The 15954-nt window shown below is 52.3% G+C and overlaps 1 protein-coding gene across 2 annotated transcripts in view; it reads right to left on the reverse strand.

Moving 5' to 3' along the window:
* Positions 1–679: 679 nt before the first annotated feature.
* Positions 680–15954, reverse strand: part of NRF1 (nuclear respiratory factor 1) — a 60678-nt gene continuing 45403 nt past the window's right edge. The window contains exon 12 of one of the 2 annotated variants that reach the window (XM_053978966.1): positions 680–1431. In XM_053978966.1, coding sequence (XP_053834941.1) covers positions 1268–1431 — 164 coding nt within the window. In that variant the 3' untranslated portion in view covers positions 680–1267. The remainder of the gene's footprint in view (positions 1432–15954) is intronic. The other variant, XM_053978967.1, reaches the window with a different exon arrangement.

Raw genomic sequence — 15954 nt, forward strand, 5'->3', positions numbered from 1 at the left:
CAATGGTTTGGCCCATGGGGATGCTGAGTAAAATCTGCCCCCCCCAAAAACACCCCACCCCACCCCAAAGGCTTTTTTGAGCCCTCCTGGGAAGGATTTTGGGGTTAAAACCGTGCTGGGAGAGGCACAGGGCAGGACCAGGATGGGGCAGAGGGTTGGGGTGAAGAGGGGGCCCCCAAAGGGAAGGGTCTCGCTCGCATCCCCCCTTCAGGCAAAGCTTTTCCTGTAGGAATTGCAGGAGGAGAGGTCAGCAGGGAATGGGATGAGCCCGAGGTGGCTCCTTATTGAGGGAAATCCCGGGAATGTGGTGGGAAAAAAAGGGGGAGGACACAGCCAGAGCCCCTTTAGAGGCGCTCCCGTTCCGCTCTAGAGCCACGAAACCGGGAAATAATAATAACAACAACAACAACAATAACAATAATAATAATAATAAAGGGAAAAAAAAAAAAACAACAAAACAGAACAACCCCAAGGATCTAAAATGGCAGGTACGAGAGCAGAGAAGTAGGAACAGGTCTCCAGTGTGCACCAAGGGGAGCCGAGCGGGGCGCGGATCCTCCGGCAGGCTCCTGGAAGAGCATCATCCCTTCGGGAGGTCTCCACCCCCCTGCAGTCACACATGCATTGGATTTTTTTTTTTTTTAATTTTTTTTTTTTTTTCCTTCCCAGGAGAGGAGTCTTTTTTTTTTTTTTTTTTTTTTTTTTTCCTTTTGTGGTTTGTTGTTTTTTTTGTTGGGTTTTTTTTGTTTGTTTGTTTTTCCGGGGCGGGTTTTTTGGAATATAAAAGTCCATATTAAAATCTTTGATACCTAATTTGCTGTCGAGGTTGGTGCTGGCTGAGGGTGTCCGTGCTGGCCCCCAGCCTCCTCCTGCTTGATCCCACATGGGGGAAAACGGGGCATAAAGGGTCGCTTTATTTTTATTTTCTTTTCAACCTCCTCAGAATCAAAGTCCCGTCACAATTTGGCTTCTCGTTCCTCCGAGAGCAGAGTGGCACTAGAAAAATGCACTTTACACACATCCTCTGCCAGGATTTGTTTGGTTTTTTTGTGTTTTTTTTTTTTTTTTCTATTTTTTGTCGATTTAAAAAAAAAAAAAAACAACAAAGAGAAAAAAAAAAAAAAAAAAAAAAAAGGAAAAAAAAAAGGTCAACAAAACCTTTCGTTTCCAAAGCTGGGAGACTCAAATGCCACCTGATTGCATCTCTGGAGAGGCGTAAAAAAAAAAAAATGAAGTGGAGGAGAATGGCCACGATGCCGCTGTGCCGTCACTGATCCAAGGTCACCACCTCCACCGCCTGCCCGTCCATGGTGACCGCAGTGTCCGCTATCCTCGTGGTCACCGGCGCCATCGCCACCTGCACGGGGCCGTTGCCTTGGGCCAGGCTGGTCACCACGGTCTGGTACATGCTCACGGGGATCTGCACGAGCCCTGCGGGGACACAAGGGACAGCGGTGGCATCGGGAGGTGCCCGGGGAGCGGTGGGGGCTGCCTGCTTGTGGCAAGCGCATTTCTCTCTCTCTCTCAGGATTTTTTATTGAGGTGCACAGAGAGAAATGAAAGAGAAAACAATTTCTATTTTCTGCTCCTTGTTTTTCTCTTGTGGAATGTGTTTGGAGAATTATTTACTAAGAGTGAGCACTTGGTTGGATCATGGTGGATTGTTTGGGCCTGATGGCCAATCCAACCCACCTGTGTCTGGGCTCTGGAGAACAGGGTCACAAGTTAAAAGTTAATTAGATATAATAGTTAGAAAAAGTAGCATGTAGTATTAATATCCTCTTTTATATAGCATATTAATGTATTATAACATAATTATAATAAAGCAATCATTCAGCCTTCTGAAATGGAGTTAGACATCATTATTGTTCCCATTGGGTTCATTGACATCTACAACACCTGCTGGCGGTGGTTCCTTGGGGGGTCAGAGCTCTTGCAGCTGGAGGAGGATCCTCAACTCTGTGAGGACCTGGAGCTGCTGGGGTGAATCCTGGGGAGGCCCCAGGGGTGCTGCAAGGCTGGAGCCCCTCAGTTCCCAGGGAGCCAGGCTGGGAGAGCTGGGGGTGCTCACCTGGAGAAGGGAAGGATCCGGGGAGAGCCCAAAGGGCTCCAGGAGAGCTGCAGAGGCACTGGGGACAAGGCATGGAGGGACAGGACACAGGGAATGGCTCCCACTGCCAGAGGGCAGGGCTGGATGGGATCTTGGGAACTGGGAATTCCTGGCTGGGCTGGAATTGCCAGAGCAGCTGGGGCTGCCCCTGCATCCCTGGAATGTCCAAGGCTGGACGGGGTTTGGAGCAGTCTGGGACAGTGGGAGGTGTCCCTGCCATGGTCTGGGTTGGAACTGGATGATCCTCAAAGTTCCTTCCCAGCCAAACCATGCCATGATTCTATCCATGAAAGCCAGCAGTCAGGAAGGACAGTGGCCCCACCCTGCTGTGTCCAGGCTGGATGAATGATCCGTGCCTTGGTGGCCTCGCTGAGCTGGATCTGCCCTTGGGATGGGAGCAGGGATGGGATGGGGTTCAGATGGGTGGCAGCACCTTGGGGCCCACACCCCGGGGCTGTGCGGCTGCTGGGAGGGAATAAGGATGAGGAGGAAAGAAATAACATAATTTCTGGAGGAGGAACCCGACCCAGCCATGTCTTTGGGTGGTACAGCAGGGACCTGCTCAGCCAAAGCCACCAGGCCGAGTTTTCCTGGAGGCAGGGGTTGCTCCCACCCACCCCAAAGCCCATCAGGGATCACCCACTGACGAGGAACACGCTCCCCACATCCATTTTCCACTTGATACGCCCAGAACTGGGAACCGTGGGGCTGAGCAAGGGACAAATTTGGCTTCCCCCATCCCGTGTAACTCTGCAGGTCACCCAAACACCTCCCCACCGGTGGCACGTGAGAGGATCCCATTGCTGTGCACCCATGAACCCCATTACAGCCCCTCTCCAACACAATTCCCTTCCTCCTGCTCCCTCTCCATCCCAGCCAGGTCCTTGTGCCCTCACAGGGGAAGGGCAGAAGGGACCAACAAGCTCTGGCCAAGCCAAACCTGCTCCTGGCACTGGCCCCAGGCTCTCTCTCACACGTGTATGTGACACATAAAACAGAGAAAGGAAAGCAATGCCCCTTTCTCAGCCCTTCCCAAATCATGGATGGGTCCAGCAAAGCAGAAACAGCTTTTCCCAAGGCTGGCCCAGCTGCAGGAATGGATCAGATGCCTCCAGGCTGAGGATGGAGCTGGCAAAGGTTTGGGCTGGGAGGAAAACGCCGCAGCGCCAAAGGCGAGTCCTGGTGAGCCAGGAAACACCAACCAAGGTGACAACAAAACAACGAGGCCCCTGAGGGTCACTGCGATGGGAACGGTGGAAAGAGGTGCAAAAAACAGCAAGGAGCACTGGGCAGAGCTGGGCAGGGGAGGGGAATGGCAAATCCTGCAGGCTGGGAGGAGAAACTCCATCATTCTACTTCGGTGTTATCCCTGTGCCCACCTCCACCTTTGGCTTGGCCAAGGGGGATTTGGATAATTTAGACATTTCAGGAAACACCCACACCTCTGCCGGGGGAAAAAACAGCTTTTTGAGGTCAACAAATCCTTCCAGCAGCAGCAGGGGATGGATGGCCAGCCCTGCCACGACACCAGGCTCCCGAGCGAGGCTTTCCCGAAAAAGCAGCGCAATCCCTTTGGGCCGAGGAGCGGGGAGCAGAGCTCTGCCCCGCCAAGGGCACTGGTTTGATAACGGGGGCGGCTCCGTGTCCTCGGATAACTCTGTGTGCAGACAGGAAAGCTTAGGAGGAGTTAATCGTGCTGACCAGGTGGGTGACCCCGGCGCTCCTCCAGCATCCCTCCCCTCGGGGTCCCAAAGCACTCCGTGGGCTGGGAGGTTTCCTCAGCCCCCAGCCTCAGGGGTCGTGGCCACGTTCCCCGGGCCCAACCGAGGAGTTGGTTCCCCGGTTGGTTGCTCAGCACCAGCTGCCACCAAAGGCACAGAGTCAGGAGGAGGCTCCCCGCTCCCAGGGCGCTGTCAGGTCAGTGGGAATTTCAGGCAAGAGAACAAATGAGAAAACAGAGCTCAGGCTCAGCCCTGATGAAGAAAATCTCCGAGCAGACCCCTCGGGGGAACACAGCACATCCCAGTTTAAGCAAGAGCTGGAGCTCTGGCCTGGGATGCACCTCAAATCCCCGCTCCAGACCAACAAGCCAACTAAGCCCTTTGGGTTACTTGGCTTGTTAACCCAGAGGAGATCAAACGACACATGGACAACCCAAGGAGCAGAGCCACCACCACCCCCGTGGGCCACGGACCACGCGACGCCCAAGCCGCGATCCCTCCGTGCTGTCCAAAGGTGCCAAAACCGGGCGCTGGCGAGCCCTGAGCACCCAAAGGGGGGTGTGTGGGAAGGGTGAGTTAATTCAGACAGGGCTTGGCCGAGCCTGGCCACCTCTGGGAGCGCGGGGAAGTCTCCGTGAGAGACGGCGCGGCGCAGATCCCGTTCTGCGTGGGATTAACGCAAATCGCCTCAGCAGATGACGTGGCGGCCCTTCCTGCCAGGGGTGGTGACAAACCAGAGGAGGAGAGGGCTGGAAAGTCTGCTGTGCATTAGAGCAGAGCTGATCGCCCTTGGGAGAGAGACGATTAAACCACTGAGATGCTGTAATCAGGTCTGGGATTGGCCCCGCGCTGCATCTGCTCAGACCTGCACCCTGATTAGCCCTAATCTAGCTGGCATATGTTAATCTAAAGCATGGATTTCAGACCCTTTCAATTGTATTAAAAACAGGAAATCCATTAGACAAAAAAAAAAAAAAAAAAAAAACAAAAAAACCAAAACCCAACCAGCCCAAACCAACTTCTCGAGTCTTTGGAAAATACATTTCTGCAAAGAAAGTGGAGCGGGGCCGGGGAGCGCTGTGAGGAACGGGGCAGGCAGGGAAATGGGATCCCACTGGAACCTGTGGCTGCTCAGAACAGCTCCTGCCTGGCAGGCACAACAGCAGAGGTGATGGATCACACACAGAGCAGCACAAACCGTGGCCACGGGCTCCCAGGAAGATGCAGCCAGGCTGTGCCTTTGCTTCCCCGCCGTGAAGCCACCCAAAAAGCCCCTCCTGTCCTCGGCAGGGGTGAGGAGCCAGCTCCAGGCAGGGGGCACGAGGGAGGCAGCTGGGACAGCACCAGCTCCTGCCACACCCCAGAGAAAGATGTTTTTGGTGGAGGATCAGCTGGATTTGGGATGAAGGAGGGTCGGTGATGCCATGGGGGGAATGGGCAGGACACGAGGGTGGCCAAGGGAGGAGAAGACCCATGGCCTTCGGGGGATGAAGAATGAAATGTTTGCCCTCGGTGGGCAGCACAACAAAGGAGCACTGGGCAGGCTTTGGTCTGTCTTTCCAGGTGTAAATACATCAAGGCTGATGCAGGTTAAGTGGGGAATAAGAATCTTTTCAGATTGTCTTTCCCCCAGTAAGACACGAGCTTGAAGTGCAGCATGGAAACCTGCACCTAGGAGGTGGCAAAAATCCCAGACGACCGCTAAATATAAGGTTGGTGAAGCTCTGGAGCAAAGTCTCCATCACTGGAGGTGTTTTAGAGGAAGTAAGACTGAGGCTGGCTCAGGAAAGGGGCTGGGCCTACAGAATCCTGGAGCAAAAACCATTTCTATCCTCACCAACTGCACTTTTGGACACCACCTGGAGTGTTACTGCCAACACCGCTCAGCACAAACATTAAAATGTCCCACAGTTGATTGTTATTAGATGTTTCCTTTGACTGGGAACTTGGGTTGCAAAGATTTCAAAAAAATATCCTCTTGACCACCTCCCTTCTGGGGAACTGACTTGAGAGGCCTTCAAGAGGTGGAGGAGTGGGCACGAGGGTGTATTTTCAGGGAGATAAACCAGTTTCTAACGAGGTCCAGCCACGGCAGCTGAAACAAGAGCTCTCAAAGTCACGGGTTACCCTGACAAATCCTGAAGTGCCAAACGTGTCCCCTAAGGCACGAGGTGCTGCCATGACACCATGGAAGGGATTTCACCCGAAGCCAGCCTCAGAAATAAAGCGTTTCAGGAATCCCACCACACTCAGCAGTGACAGAGGAGCAGAAGACATCTCTCGACATGGACACTTGGTTTAAGATAAGATGAACTGAAAGCTCAGCCCTCCATCTTTTACCACCTCAACTGCAAGAGAATCCATTATTAACTGGCATCTTTCAGGACGATAATTGGAAGAATTTTTCCCGTCAGAAATGGCTCAGTGCCCCATCTCTGCAAGTGTCCAAGACCAGGTTGGATGGGGCTTGGGGCAACCTGGGATAGTGGGAGGTGTGGCTGGAACAGGATGATCTTTGGTCCCTTCCAACCCAAGCTGGTCCGGATTCTGTGGTATTGACAAACCACAAAACCCCGATGCAATGATTTAAGCTCTGAGATCTTTCCAGGCTCACAAGTCACAGCTCTTCCCTACAGAACCTCTGTGCCAGCCAGGTCAAAACATGAAGGTTTCTCCACCAAATTATCTGCAAAAAGCTGCGGTCCTCATTCAAGATCCTCCATCATCTGTCTTTTCAGGAGCTGCTTTGGTCAAAACCCCAACAAAGAACAATTTAATGAGGCACCTGAAGCTTTGATATCAAAGTTGAATCAGTTAAGTTTCATCATAGCCCTGACTTTTCCTTAGAACGGAAGATAAATGCAGGAGATGAGATCCAACATTCCCATCGACAGCTGCACGGGATGCAGCCCTGGAGTCACTGCCTCCTTTCCTGCATCCACCACTCCTCCATGGTCACATCTCATCTCTCAGGCTGTCCCTGGGGGTCACCTGCCTGCTTAACATTGTCAGTGATTCGTTCTTTCCTGAGCTTTTCAAGGAATGCCTGGGGGTGGCACTCAGGGCTCTGGGCTGAGGGGACAAAGTGGGGATTGGGCACAGCTGGGACTCGATGACCTTGGAGGTCTTCTCCAACCTAACTGAGCCAGTGAGGGATTCTTTGGTTCCTCTGGATGTGCTGCAGGGAGTTTTCCTTCTCTGCTCACTCAGGGCAGCAGGAGTTGCTGTCTCAGTGGCCCATAAAGCCACTGGTTGATCCGGGACCTCCCGCCCGACACCATCAGAACGGGAATGGTCAGGAAGGGACACCACATTTGCACAGCTCAATCTTCCTCCCACCCACTCAGCTTCAGCAGAATGTTGGTATTTTGCAACAAGGTGTCGTTTTAAATAAAATCCAAACACCCAAACTTGAGGTTTATCTCCAAATCTCGGTCGGGGACCAACCTTCCTTCCCTAGCTGGGAGCGCGAGCATCTTTGGGACACTCCTGGTTTCTTCCACCCTATGAGGAGGGAAGGGCCACGGCCTAGCCAAGACCTGAAACATCTTTGGCTTAATCTCCCTTATTTCTTCCAGATCTTTTGTGGGGGCTTTGAGTTTTTGGGGTTTGTTTTGGATGTTTAGGGAGTTTCTAGACTTCTTTTAAGGCTGCGGCACTTTGAGACAAAAACCACAGGGCTGGAACTCCTGATTTACAGGAATTATCTCCTCTGCAACCTCAGCACTTCCATGGAAAGAGGAAAATCCCAGTGAGCCAAGCTGATGCCCAGACTCCTCCCTGGCACAGCAAAGACCCACAGTCTGCAGCAGGGGTGACAAACGTGTCCTTCACCGGTGACACCAGTGCCATGGACCTCTGCCTTTGCAGTGAGGACAGTCCCAGAAAGAAAAAAAAAAAAAAAACTTGCAATGATGTTTAACATGGAAAACAATCTGAAATCCCAAGTTTTCCATTTTTTTTTTGATGGAAAAACTCCCAAGAAAAGGGTGCTTGGGAAAAGCAGAACAGCAGTTTGGTGTCCTGGGGGTGGATTAGCCCCACAACTTTTGCTTTGTTTTACCTGAGGCCATCTGTCCCCTCCTCTCCCCTTCATGGGGCGAATTTAGAGCTGGAGAACAGGCCCTGGGCATCACCTGAGGCAGAATTAAGCTGTCCCTGCTTAACCTAGACTTGCCCCTCTAGTGCTGGGTCTCCAGGGTGTGGCACCTCAAACTGGAGTCGATTTGCCACTTAGGAGAGGTGAAAAACACAGGGAATGTGTCTGCCTGTGGGAAGGAAGGTTTTTCCTCGGCTCCAGGCCTGGAAGCTTAGAGAATAACCTGTCTAAGCCTCCGTGATGAGCTGGCTTTGGCGTGGACACACCTGAGAAGATTAGGAATCTATCGTGGTCAATCATCTCTACACGAAACACAGATAAAAATAGAGAAAGCCCAAACCCCAAAGGGCTGCTCCAGCTGGGCTTTGCTGTCCCCACGATCTGCTGGGTGTTAACATAAAATATAGAGCAGGGGTGATCTGTGCCAAGCTTCTCAGGAAGCAGGGAGAGGAAACACCTCAGAATAAATCAGAGCCTGCTCCTCTTCTCGGGAATCAGGTGTTAAACCCATGAATGAGATTCTGAACAATCACCTCAAAGGGATCCCCGGTAGATTTTTCCATAAATACTTTGCTGACTGCCCTGTTATGCCTTTAACATCCCCAGGGGCTCTCCCAGAGGAAGAGATGGATTCTTATCCTGCTTTTTTAAACAGCTTTTAGTGTCCTGTATTTTCCACAGGTTTTTATTAATGGCTACTGTGTGAAGCATGGCAGGGCTAAAATTTTGTCACCTAAAATGACAAAACCGTTTTATTACCTGAGTGATATCACCACATCCCAAAGGCATTTCAACTCCAAATGGTGTCCAGGCACAAAAACCAGACAGACACAGCCCCTTTAACCCCGAGAAACACCAAGAGGGACCTAAAGGTCCAAGTGCAAAACCAGCTAAATCCCAGCATTCCAAACTACCACCACAAAAATCCATTCACCTGATGAACCCTCTGGCATGTTCCACTTGCAACATGAATAGTCTGCTGCTAGGATGCCTGACAATGAAATGCAAGTGTAAAAGGAGAAATACTACAGCTGGAGAGAGGGATTTAGTGGGGTGATTAATGTATTCATAGGAAATGCATCCTTTGGTTTACTGGGTGAGTGCAAAAATTCAGTGCCCACATAGGAGTAGCACCCCAATATTAGGCAGAGCAATTAAAATATTTCCAATTCCATGCAGAACATTGAGTGTGTAAGTGGGAGGTAAAGTGGGAGGTAAGAACAAAGCACTGCCGGATATTTTACCCACATTTAGATGTTTAATTGGCCCAGAGAGGCCCAATGAGGAAAGTCTGCACCGAAGCAGTGAAATCCATCACGGAGAAGCTCAGGCCACCTCCAACAAAGCTCTCCACAATTCCCACCGTGAGAGACAAATGAGGAGCAGAAATGGCTGCCAGAGTGGAATTTCTACGTATCCCAGGAGCACGAGGCTGGGAAGTTCACGAAATCCAGGCACTCCTTGGGGCCTGGGAGGAGCTGCAGGTGATTTTAAGGCTCTGAGGGCCTGGCTGGTTTCAGCGGGGCCGGTGCCGACGGATCACATGCGAGCACGGCCGTGGGCACATCCTATGGAGCGCTGAGCACACGGAGACATAAAGCAGCCATTGTGCTGGCAGAAAGGCAATCTGTAACCAGATAGGCCCTGGCTCCATCTAAAAGCCATTTTCCCAGCATTTCTGCTGATTTGCTCCCCAGGAGCCTTCCCTGCCACAACAGGGTGCACATTCATGGCCAACCGGCGGGTCCAACGCCACGGGTTCTCCCCCCGTGCCCCATCAGTGCCTCTGTGCCAGGGAATTCCGTGCTCTTAACCCAACAGAGGTGGCATGAGCCCCCCAGCAGAGCCTTTGGAGCAGGAGAATTCCTTGGGAAGGCATTTAAAGCCTTACCTTGATACTGAAAGCTGCAGCTGTGGTGATCTGCTGGAGCCTCACCTCGCACTAGGTCCTGCCCAGCTACCAGGAGGTAAGTTTGGCTTTTTTCCTCAGGGGAAAAGGGGCTGGAAATGCACCTGAAGGCTCCTTTTTTTCCCTTCTCCTCAAAGCACAGCTTCCAAATCCAGCTAGAAAAGCATCCCTGCTCCAAACCAGCACATCCCCTCCTGCAGCAGTGCGTCCACAGCCTGTCCTTTATAGGACAAGGGACACATTTAGCACAGTTTCCCCCCCAGGTAGGACCTGGCCCATCCTCAACGAGGTAAGCAATAAATCACAGCGAAAACACGGCTCAGATGTGGAACTTTTCATGTAAGGAGCAAGTTTTTACAGTCCACATTCCTCCTTTTTTTGTACACCACCGTCTCTCGCAGGTGAGATGGGTTCCCACCTTGCTCTCCTGAGAGTATTTATCCTTGGAATGCTGCTGCCTCTGGCAGATTCCTCCCTTTTAAACTCTGCACATCTGGTGCTAAAAACAAAAATTCTGGGCTCTGGCCTGGCAACCAAAGGCACAGAACTTTTGTGTCCCAACCATCCAGGCCTGGGGGTTTGGAAGTGTCCTTTGCACACCAAGAGAAAGCAACGATGGGTGCAGGGAGAGGGATGAGTTTGTTTTCCCAAAAAGGAGATTTCCAGCTGTTTTGTCCCTGTGGGTCTCACCCTGGATGTGCAAAGTGGAGATTTGTGGCACGTGGACCCGCACAGACAGAATTTGTCAGGAGAATCAAGCAGTGCAAGAGCCTGTCCTGTCCCTTCCCAGGCAGACAGAACAGGTTGGAAAATGAGAGAGCTGTGATGGTGGTGGCTGGAGAATTAATTCTGGTTTTTATTTGCTGGGATGATTCATGCCCAAATTCCCACTGCTCTGGCTCGGATGGGAGGCCCACAGGTGAGGAAGCACATCTCCAACAGCAGCAAACACACAGAAACCCTAAAACCCGGCCGAGTCCAAGTCTTAATTTTCTGCTGGACTTCAAACCTCTTAATACGTAATTCCTATTTGGAAGTGAAACTCAAAGGGGTTTTTTTGAGAGAACACACCAGGAACCTCTGAGAAGGCCATCATAACTCATCCATGGGTCAGAGCAACGGGAAATAACAGGGACCAAACTCACTGCTGGCTCTGATCGAACAGAAACCCCCCTGGCTGCTGATCCCTGCGACTTCAAAGGAGCTGAACACCCCCTGTTTATGCCAGCAATAAAATCCCACTTCCATTAGCTCCATGTCCACCACTTAAACGCAGCAGTCCCAATTTCCACACCAATTAGAGCTCCCCTAATGCTTGGGAGTACAAAAGCTTTGGGGTTTTTGGTTTTTTTTCCCCCCAATGGGAAGAGGTGGAAGGGAAGAGATCAGGCGGCTCAGGGGAATAGCAGAGAGCCTTTCACTGCGAGGGCTCGGGCTCAAATCTGTCCTAGGCCAGAGGAACAGATGGTCCCTCCCGAGGGCTGGGCTGTGGCTTACATGAAATAAGGGATTGTCTCAGGCCACTGGTGGACAATTTATTGCAGCCACAAACATCCTGCTGGTGGTTTCTGCTCGAGAAACCCATGGATTCCATGGCTACGAAGCAACTGCTGCCTACCTGATCCCAGGTACCTCATTCCTGCAGGGAACTGAGGGGAATTGCTGCCTGTGAGGTGCAGGAACCTGGATCTCAGGCTAAAACCACCTGCTTTAGCTGTCATCGGCTCCCTGGACTTGTCAGCACCAGAACACTCTCAACGACCTTCCCCTGGGAGGTTTGGGAGGTTAAAATCACAGGGAAAATGGAGATGGGGAAGTTCAGGGAGCTGTGGTAACAAGGGGGCAAACCCACAGGGAAAGGAAGTTTGCTACAGCCTGTAAGCTGGGGATGGGAATCATACACCCATGATTAATTTCAAACCAATTCCAAGCTCCCTCAGCCTGTATCTTCTCCAGGGCAGAACTGAACTTCCCATGGGCAGATGGCAAAAAGTCCAGTGAGTATCCCAGGAGCAGAAGAGGGTCCACATGAGCCATCAGGAAGTGTTACCCAAAGAGAGGAATTTGTAGAACTGTGAGGGAATACATTATGCCAAAAGATATGGAGGGTGGGAGGCAGAAGTCAAATTCAGGCTTAAAAATGCCACTCATGGTTTTGGAAAATATTCAGAGGAAACCACTTGAGGAGAAATGGCTTTTTAAAAATTCTTGGAACCTGTTCTGCAGCTCCACGAGGGCTCCCGGGAGGAATCCTGGAAGCGAGGGCTCCTGACCTGGCTTTTCAGGGATGCCTCCAGAGACATCCAGTGGGGATGGGCTTGTGCAGCCTCTGCCAGCCTCCTGCCCCTGGTGTGAGGAGCAGGGAAAATAGGGCGATTCCCCGGAATCTTCCTGCACAGCTGTTTAGGCGCTGCGGATTACTGCTGTCACATGAGCTGCTTTACAGCAAAGCCAAGCTGTCTCCATGAGCTGAGAAGGTCACTGGGAGACAGGGCCCTGCAGGGACAGACACATCGCCCTCCCCTGCCACTGCCACTGCCTTCCCAGAGGGACACCAGGCTGTGGGAAAAGCGTTCCCCATGGTCAGAGGGCAAGGGAAGGTGGTTTTGCCTCCTCCCCTCTGCTCAGCTGGACTCCGCATCACAAGGAGGGACAGCCCACTGCTGAGCCACTGCTGTCCATTGACAGGCTCCAAGCGAAGTGCTGGAAGCTGGAAGAGTCCTTATGGTGACAAATTTGCCTTCTCTTCCTTGGGTGCTCACCAATGCTTGGGACAAAGCCACAAAGCCACCCGATGGTCACCAGCCAAGGGACACCAAGGTGCAGCTGCATCTCTTCAGGCTCTTGTGCAACCTGCTGATGCCTCAAATAACACCCCAGTCAACCCCAGAGCAGGAAATGTCCTCCTCAACCCCAAATCTAACGGCTGAACATCAAGGAAGAGGAAAGAGTTTCACCTGGTAAAACAGAAATCTGAAAGTTCAGTGCAGCCACTTGGGGAAATTCATTAAAACCTCCCATCTTCCTCGCTCTGCCAGGGCAGGGCTGGTGCACAAGGACAACCTTTCTGCTCAGAGGCTCTGGGGCTTTCGGGACAGGGCTCTTAACTATGCCCCAGAGGCATAAGACAGATGGGGCTGTGCTTTTAGGCTTTAAAATCAGACCCTGCTCTGCAGATCCAATGAGGAGGATAAATCCAGGCACCGAGTGATCCTCTGGATGTGCTCGGGAAAAAGCAATAGAGGAACTTGGGAGGTCAGAGCCTGCTAAGGAAGCAGCTGAGGCTCTCAGAAAAGAGGGGCTGAGCACTTTTCAAGGCAAAGAAAGCCAACAGCCACCTGGAGTTTGGAGAAGTCCATCCAGGAAGTGGGAAACGCACATTCCAAAGAGGAGCAGGGAGAGAGGGAGAACAGAAACCACAAGTGGCCCGCAGGGAGGAACCTTCGGTGTAAAACAAAGGGCCACGAGCTCGGTAAATGAAGAGCCAGCAAACCTCAGTGCAGGGAGCAGCCCCAAGTTGTAGGCAGGGCATTTCTCCTTCCCGGGGGCTGCCCGGCAGGGGGGGAGAGCTCACAAAGCCCATCTCATTTCCTAAGATGCCTCCCGCAGCACCGACAGCTTGCTGGGATTTCAGCCAGCTTCCCATTTGGATCAGATTGCACCCCGCACCCACTGACAGCCATTAAGGGCCCTCAGGTCAGACGAGCCTCCATCCATCCCCTACAGCGACATTTTCAGCTCTGCAGTGGAGAGGACAGCCTGACCCAGCCCAGCCCAGGGATGGCAGGAGCCGTGCCCTGCTGTCACCAACCAGCAGATTGCAGCAGGTTCTGCCATGGGGGTGCAGGGGGATCAGGGAGCCCCTCTCCATCTGCCCAGGGCAATCACAGGTCATTCATTCCTTGGGTGGTGCAAGGGGCAAGGAGTGGCACGGCACAGGTGGAAGCACCAGTGACCTCCCCTGTCCCTTCCCACCACGGGTGGGGATGAGGCAGGAGGCCTTGCAAGCCAAAATCTGCCAAAATCTGCACTGGGAGATGCTGCAGCTGCCCCACAGCCGTGGGGACCACTGCCCATCCTCAGCCCTGGGGTCAGGTGGGATCAGCTGAAGGAACTGCCCTGAACTCCAGGCACAAATTTAGCTCTGCTCTGGGCAGCAGCTCACAAGGAGGGAGAGCTGGGACCTCTCTTTGGGGTTTCCTGGAGGAGCAGGATGAGCAGAGATGGTGCCAGCAGCACGAAACTGCCCTGGGATGTCTGCTGTTCAGCTGGAAGATCTGCCAGAGGTGGGCTCAAAAAGCTGAGGCGGGGCTGCCACACGCTTCAGATAGTTTGGAATGAGTTGTTACTACAGGGAGGATCCAGCACACAGGAATTTTATCCTGGGGAAAGGAGCAGCAAAGCAGAGCTGGTCTCGATTTTGGCTTCATCTTCATCCACCCAGCTCCACACTGGTGGGTTTGAACGTTCAGCTCCACACCCAGCACAGATGTGTCCAGCAGAAATGGCACAAAGCTGCTTTCCCCAGGCTGGTGGTGCCTTCCAGGAGAGCACCACAACCCTGTCTGGAGCCCCTGAAGAAGCTCTGCTGGTCAAGCTCTGCCAAGCCTTTGATCCGGGTTAGGTTAAGTGTGGAGGAGGAGGAGACCTGGAAAAAGGACTCAGAAGCATCTCTGATGGGTCAGGAGAGATGCAGGGCTGGGCAGAGCTGGATTTCTGCCCCCACCTGTGCCCTTCTCCCTAAGCCAAGGGTTATAAATAAAACAGCACCAGGCTGGAGAGGTGCAGCTTGTCAGGAGAGCAATTCCCTATCCTGGAGCCAAAACACCGATCCCAGAGGGTGGCACTGCTGAGATCTGCTTGCAGACACCCTTCAAAAACACCTCCATCCTTTCCATCCCCATTCCTGGGCTAGAAACAGTGGCAAACAAGGAAATGTTTGTCTGTCCAGCTCTGTGCTTCCAGATGTATTTAGGAGAAGATGCCAACTCTACTGGCTGCCATCCCTTTCCTGCCCGGATTCAGCCACATTTCTTTTAGACAGGAGCTTGTCCAAGGATTAAAATTCCCATCTACTGCAGACACCCCAAAAAAATTGCTGTGACCACAGAGCCATGGGCCCTGACAGCCCCGGACACCCAAAGGGGATCAGGAAAGCTCAGGGCGTGGCTCTCAAAGCCAAGTTGTTGGGGATTTTGACACAATAAATGGAAAAAAACCCTGAAATTTAACATGAATGTTGGTGGTGGAAAAGTCAAATGAAAAGTCACTAAGAGATCACAGAACCATGGAATGGTTTGGGTGGGAAGGGACCTTTCAAGGTCAGCCAGTGCCACCCCCTGCCATGGGCAGGGACACCTCCCACTGTCCCAGGCTGCTCCAAACCCCGTCCAGCCTTGGGCATTCCAGGGATCCAGGGGCAGCCCCAGCTGCTCTGACAATTCCAGCCCAGCCAGGAATTCCCAATTCCCAAGATCCCATCCATCCCTGCCCTCTGGCAGTGGGAGCCATTCCCTGTGTCCTGTCCCTGCAGGCCTTGTCCCCAGTCCCTCTGCAGCTCTCCTGGAGCCCCTTTAGGGCCTGCCAGGGGCTCTGAGCTCTCCCTGGAGCTTTGGTTTCTTGAAGACAGAGAAAAGAGCACGATCCAGGGAATACAAATAAGATCCCTTCACCTGCCAAAAGGCCTCTTTTCAGCACCCATCCTACACTGAGCAGCTCCTTCTGAAGCCTCCTGAATTCCTGAGGGGCTGTGAGATAAAGGTGCTGAAGCCTGGGAAAATACCATACAAATCCACCAAACAAACAGGCTTCAAATCCAACCCAAACCCACAAGGAATCCCAGTCAAGCATCACATTCAGAGTGTTCCCAGCCAGACTGACTAATTCCTGCTTTTGGGACGAAGAGTCACCATGCAAATTGTGGGATTTAACAAAAACCATCTGGGATCCATCAAATACGAAACTTCCCAACACGACAACTCAGAAGACAGAGTCAGATCGTCTGAATTTTCCAAGGAAAATTCAGGATCAGCCAAAAGAACTTCAGCTTCCTATTAGCACGGCAAAGATGGGAACTGCTTTAAATTCTTGCACCAGCCAACAGGCAGCTCCTCTT

This window comes from Vidua macroura, chromosome 5, assembly GCF_024509145.1.
Source record: "Vidua macroura isolate BioBank_ID:100142 chromosome 5, ASM2450914v1, whole genome shotgun sequence".
Taxonomy (NCBI): domain Eukaryota; kingdom Metazoa; phylum Chordata; class Aves; order Passeriformes; family Viduidae; genus Vidua; species Vidua macroura.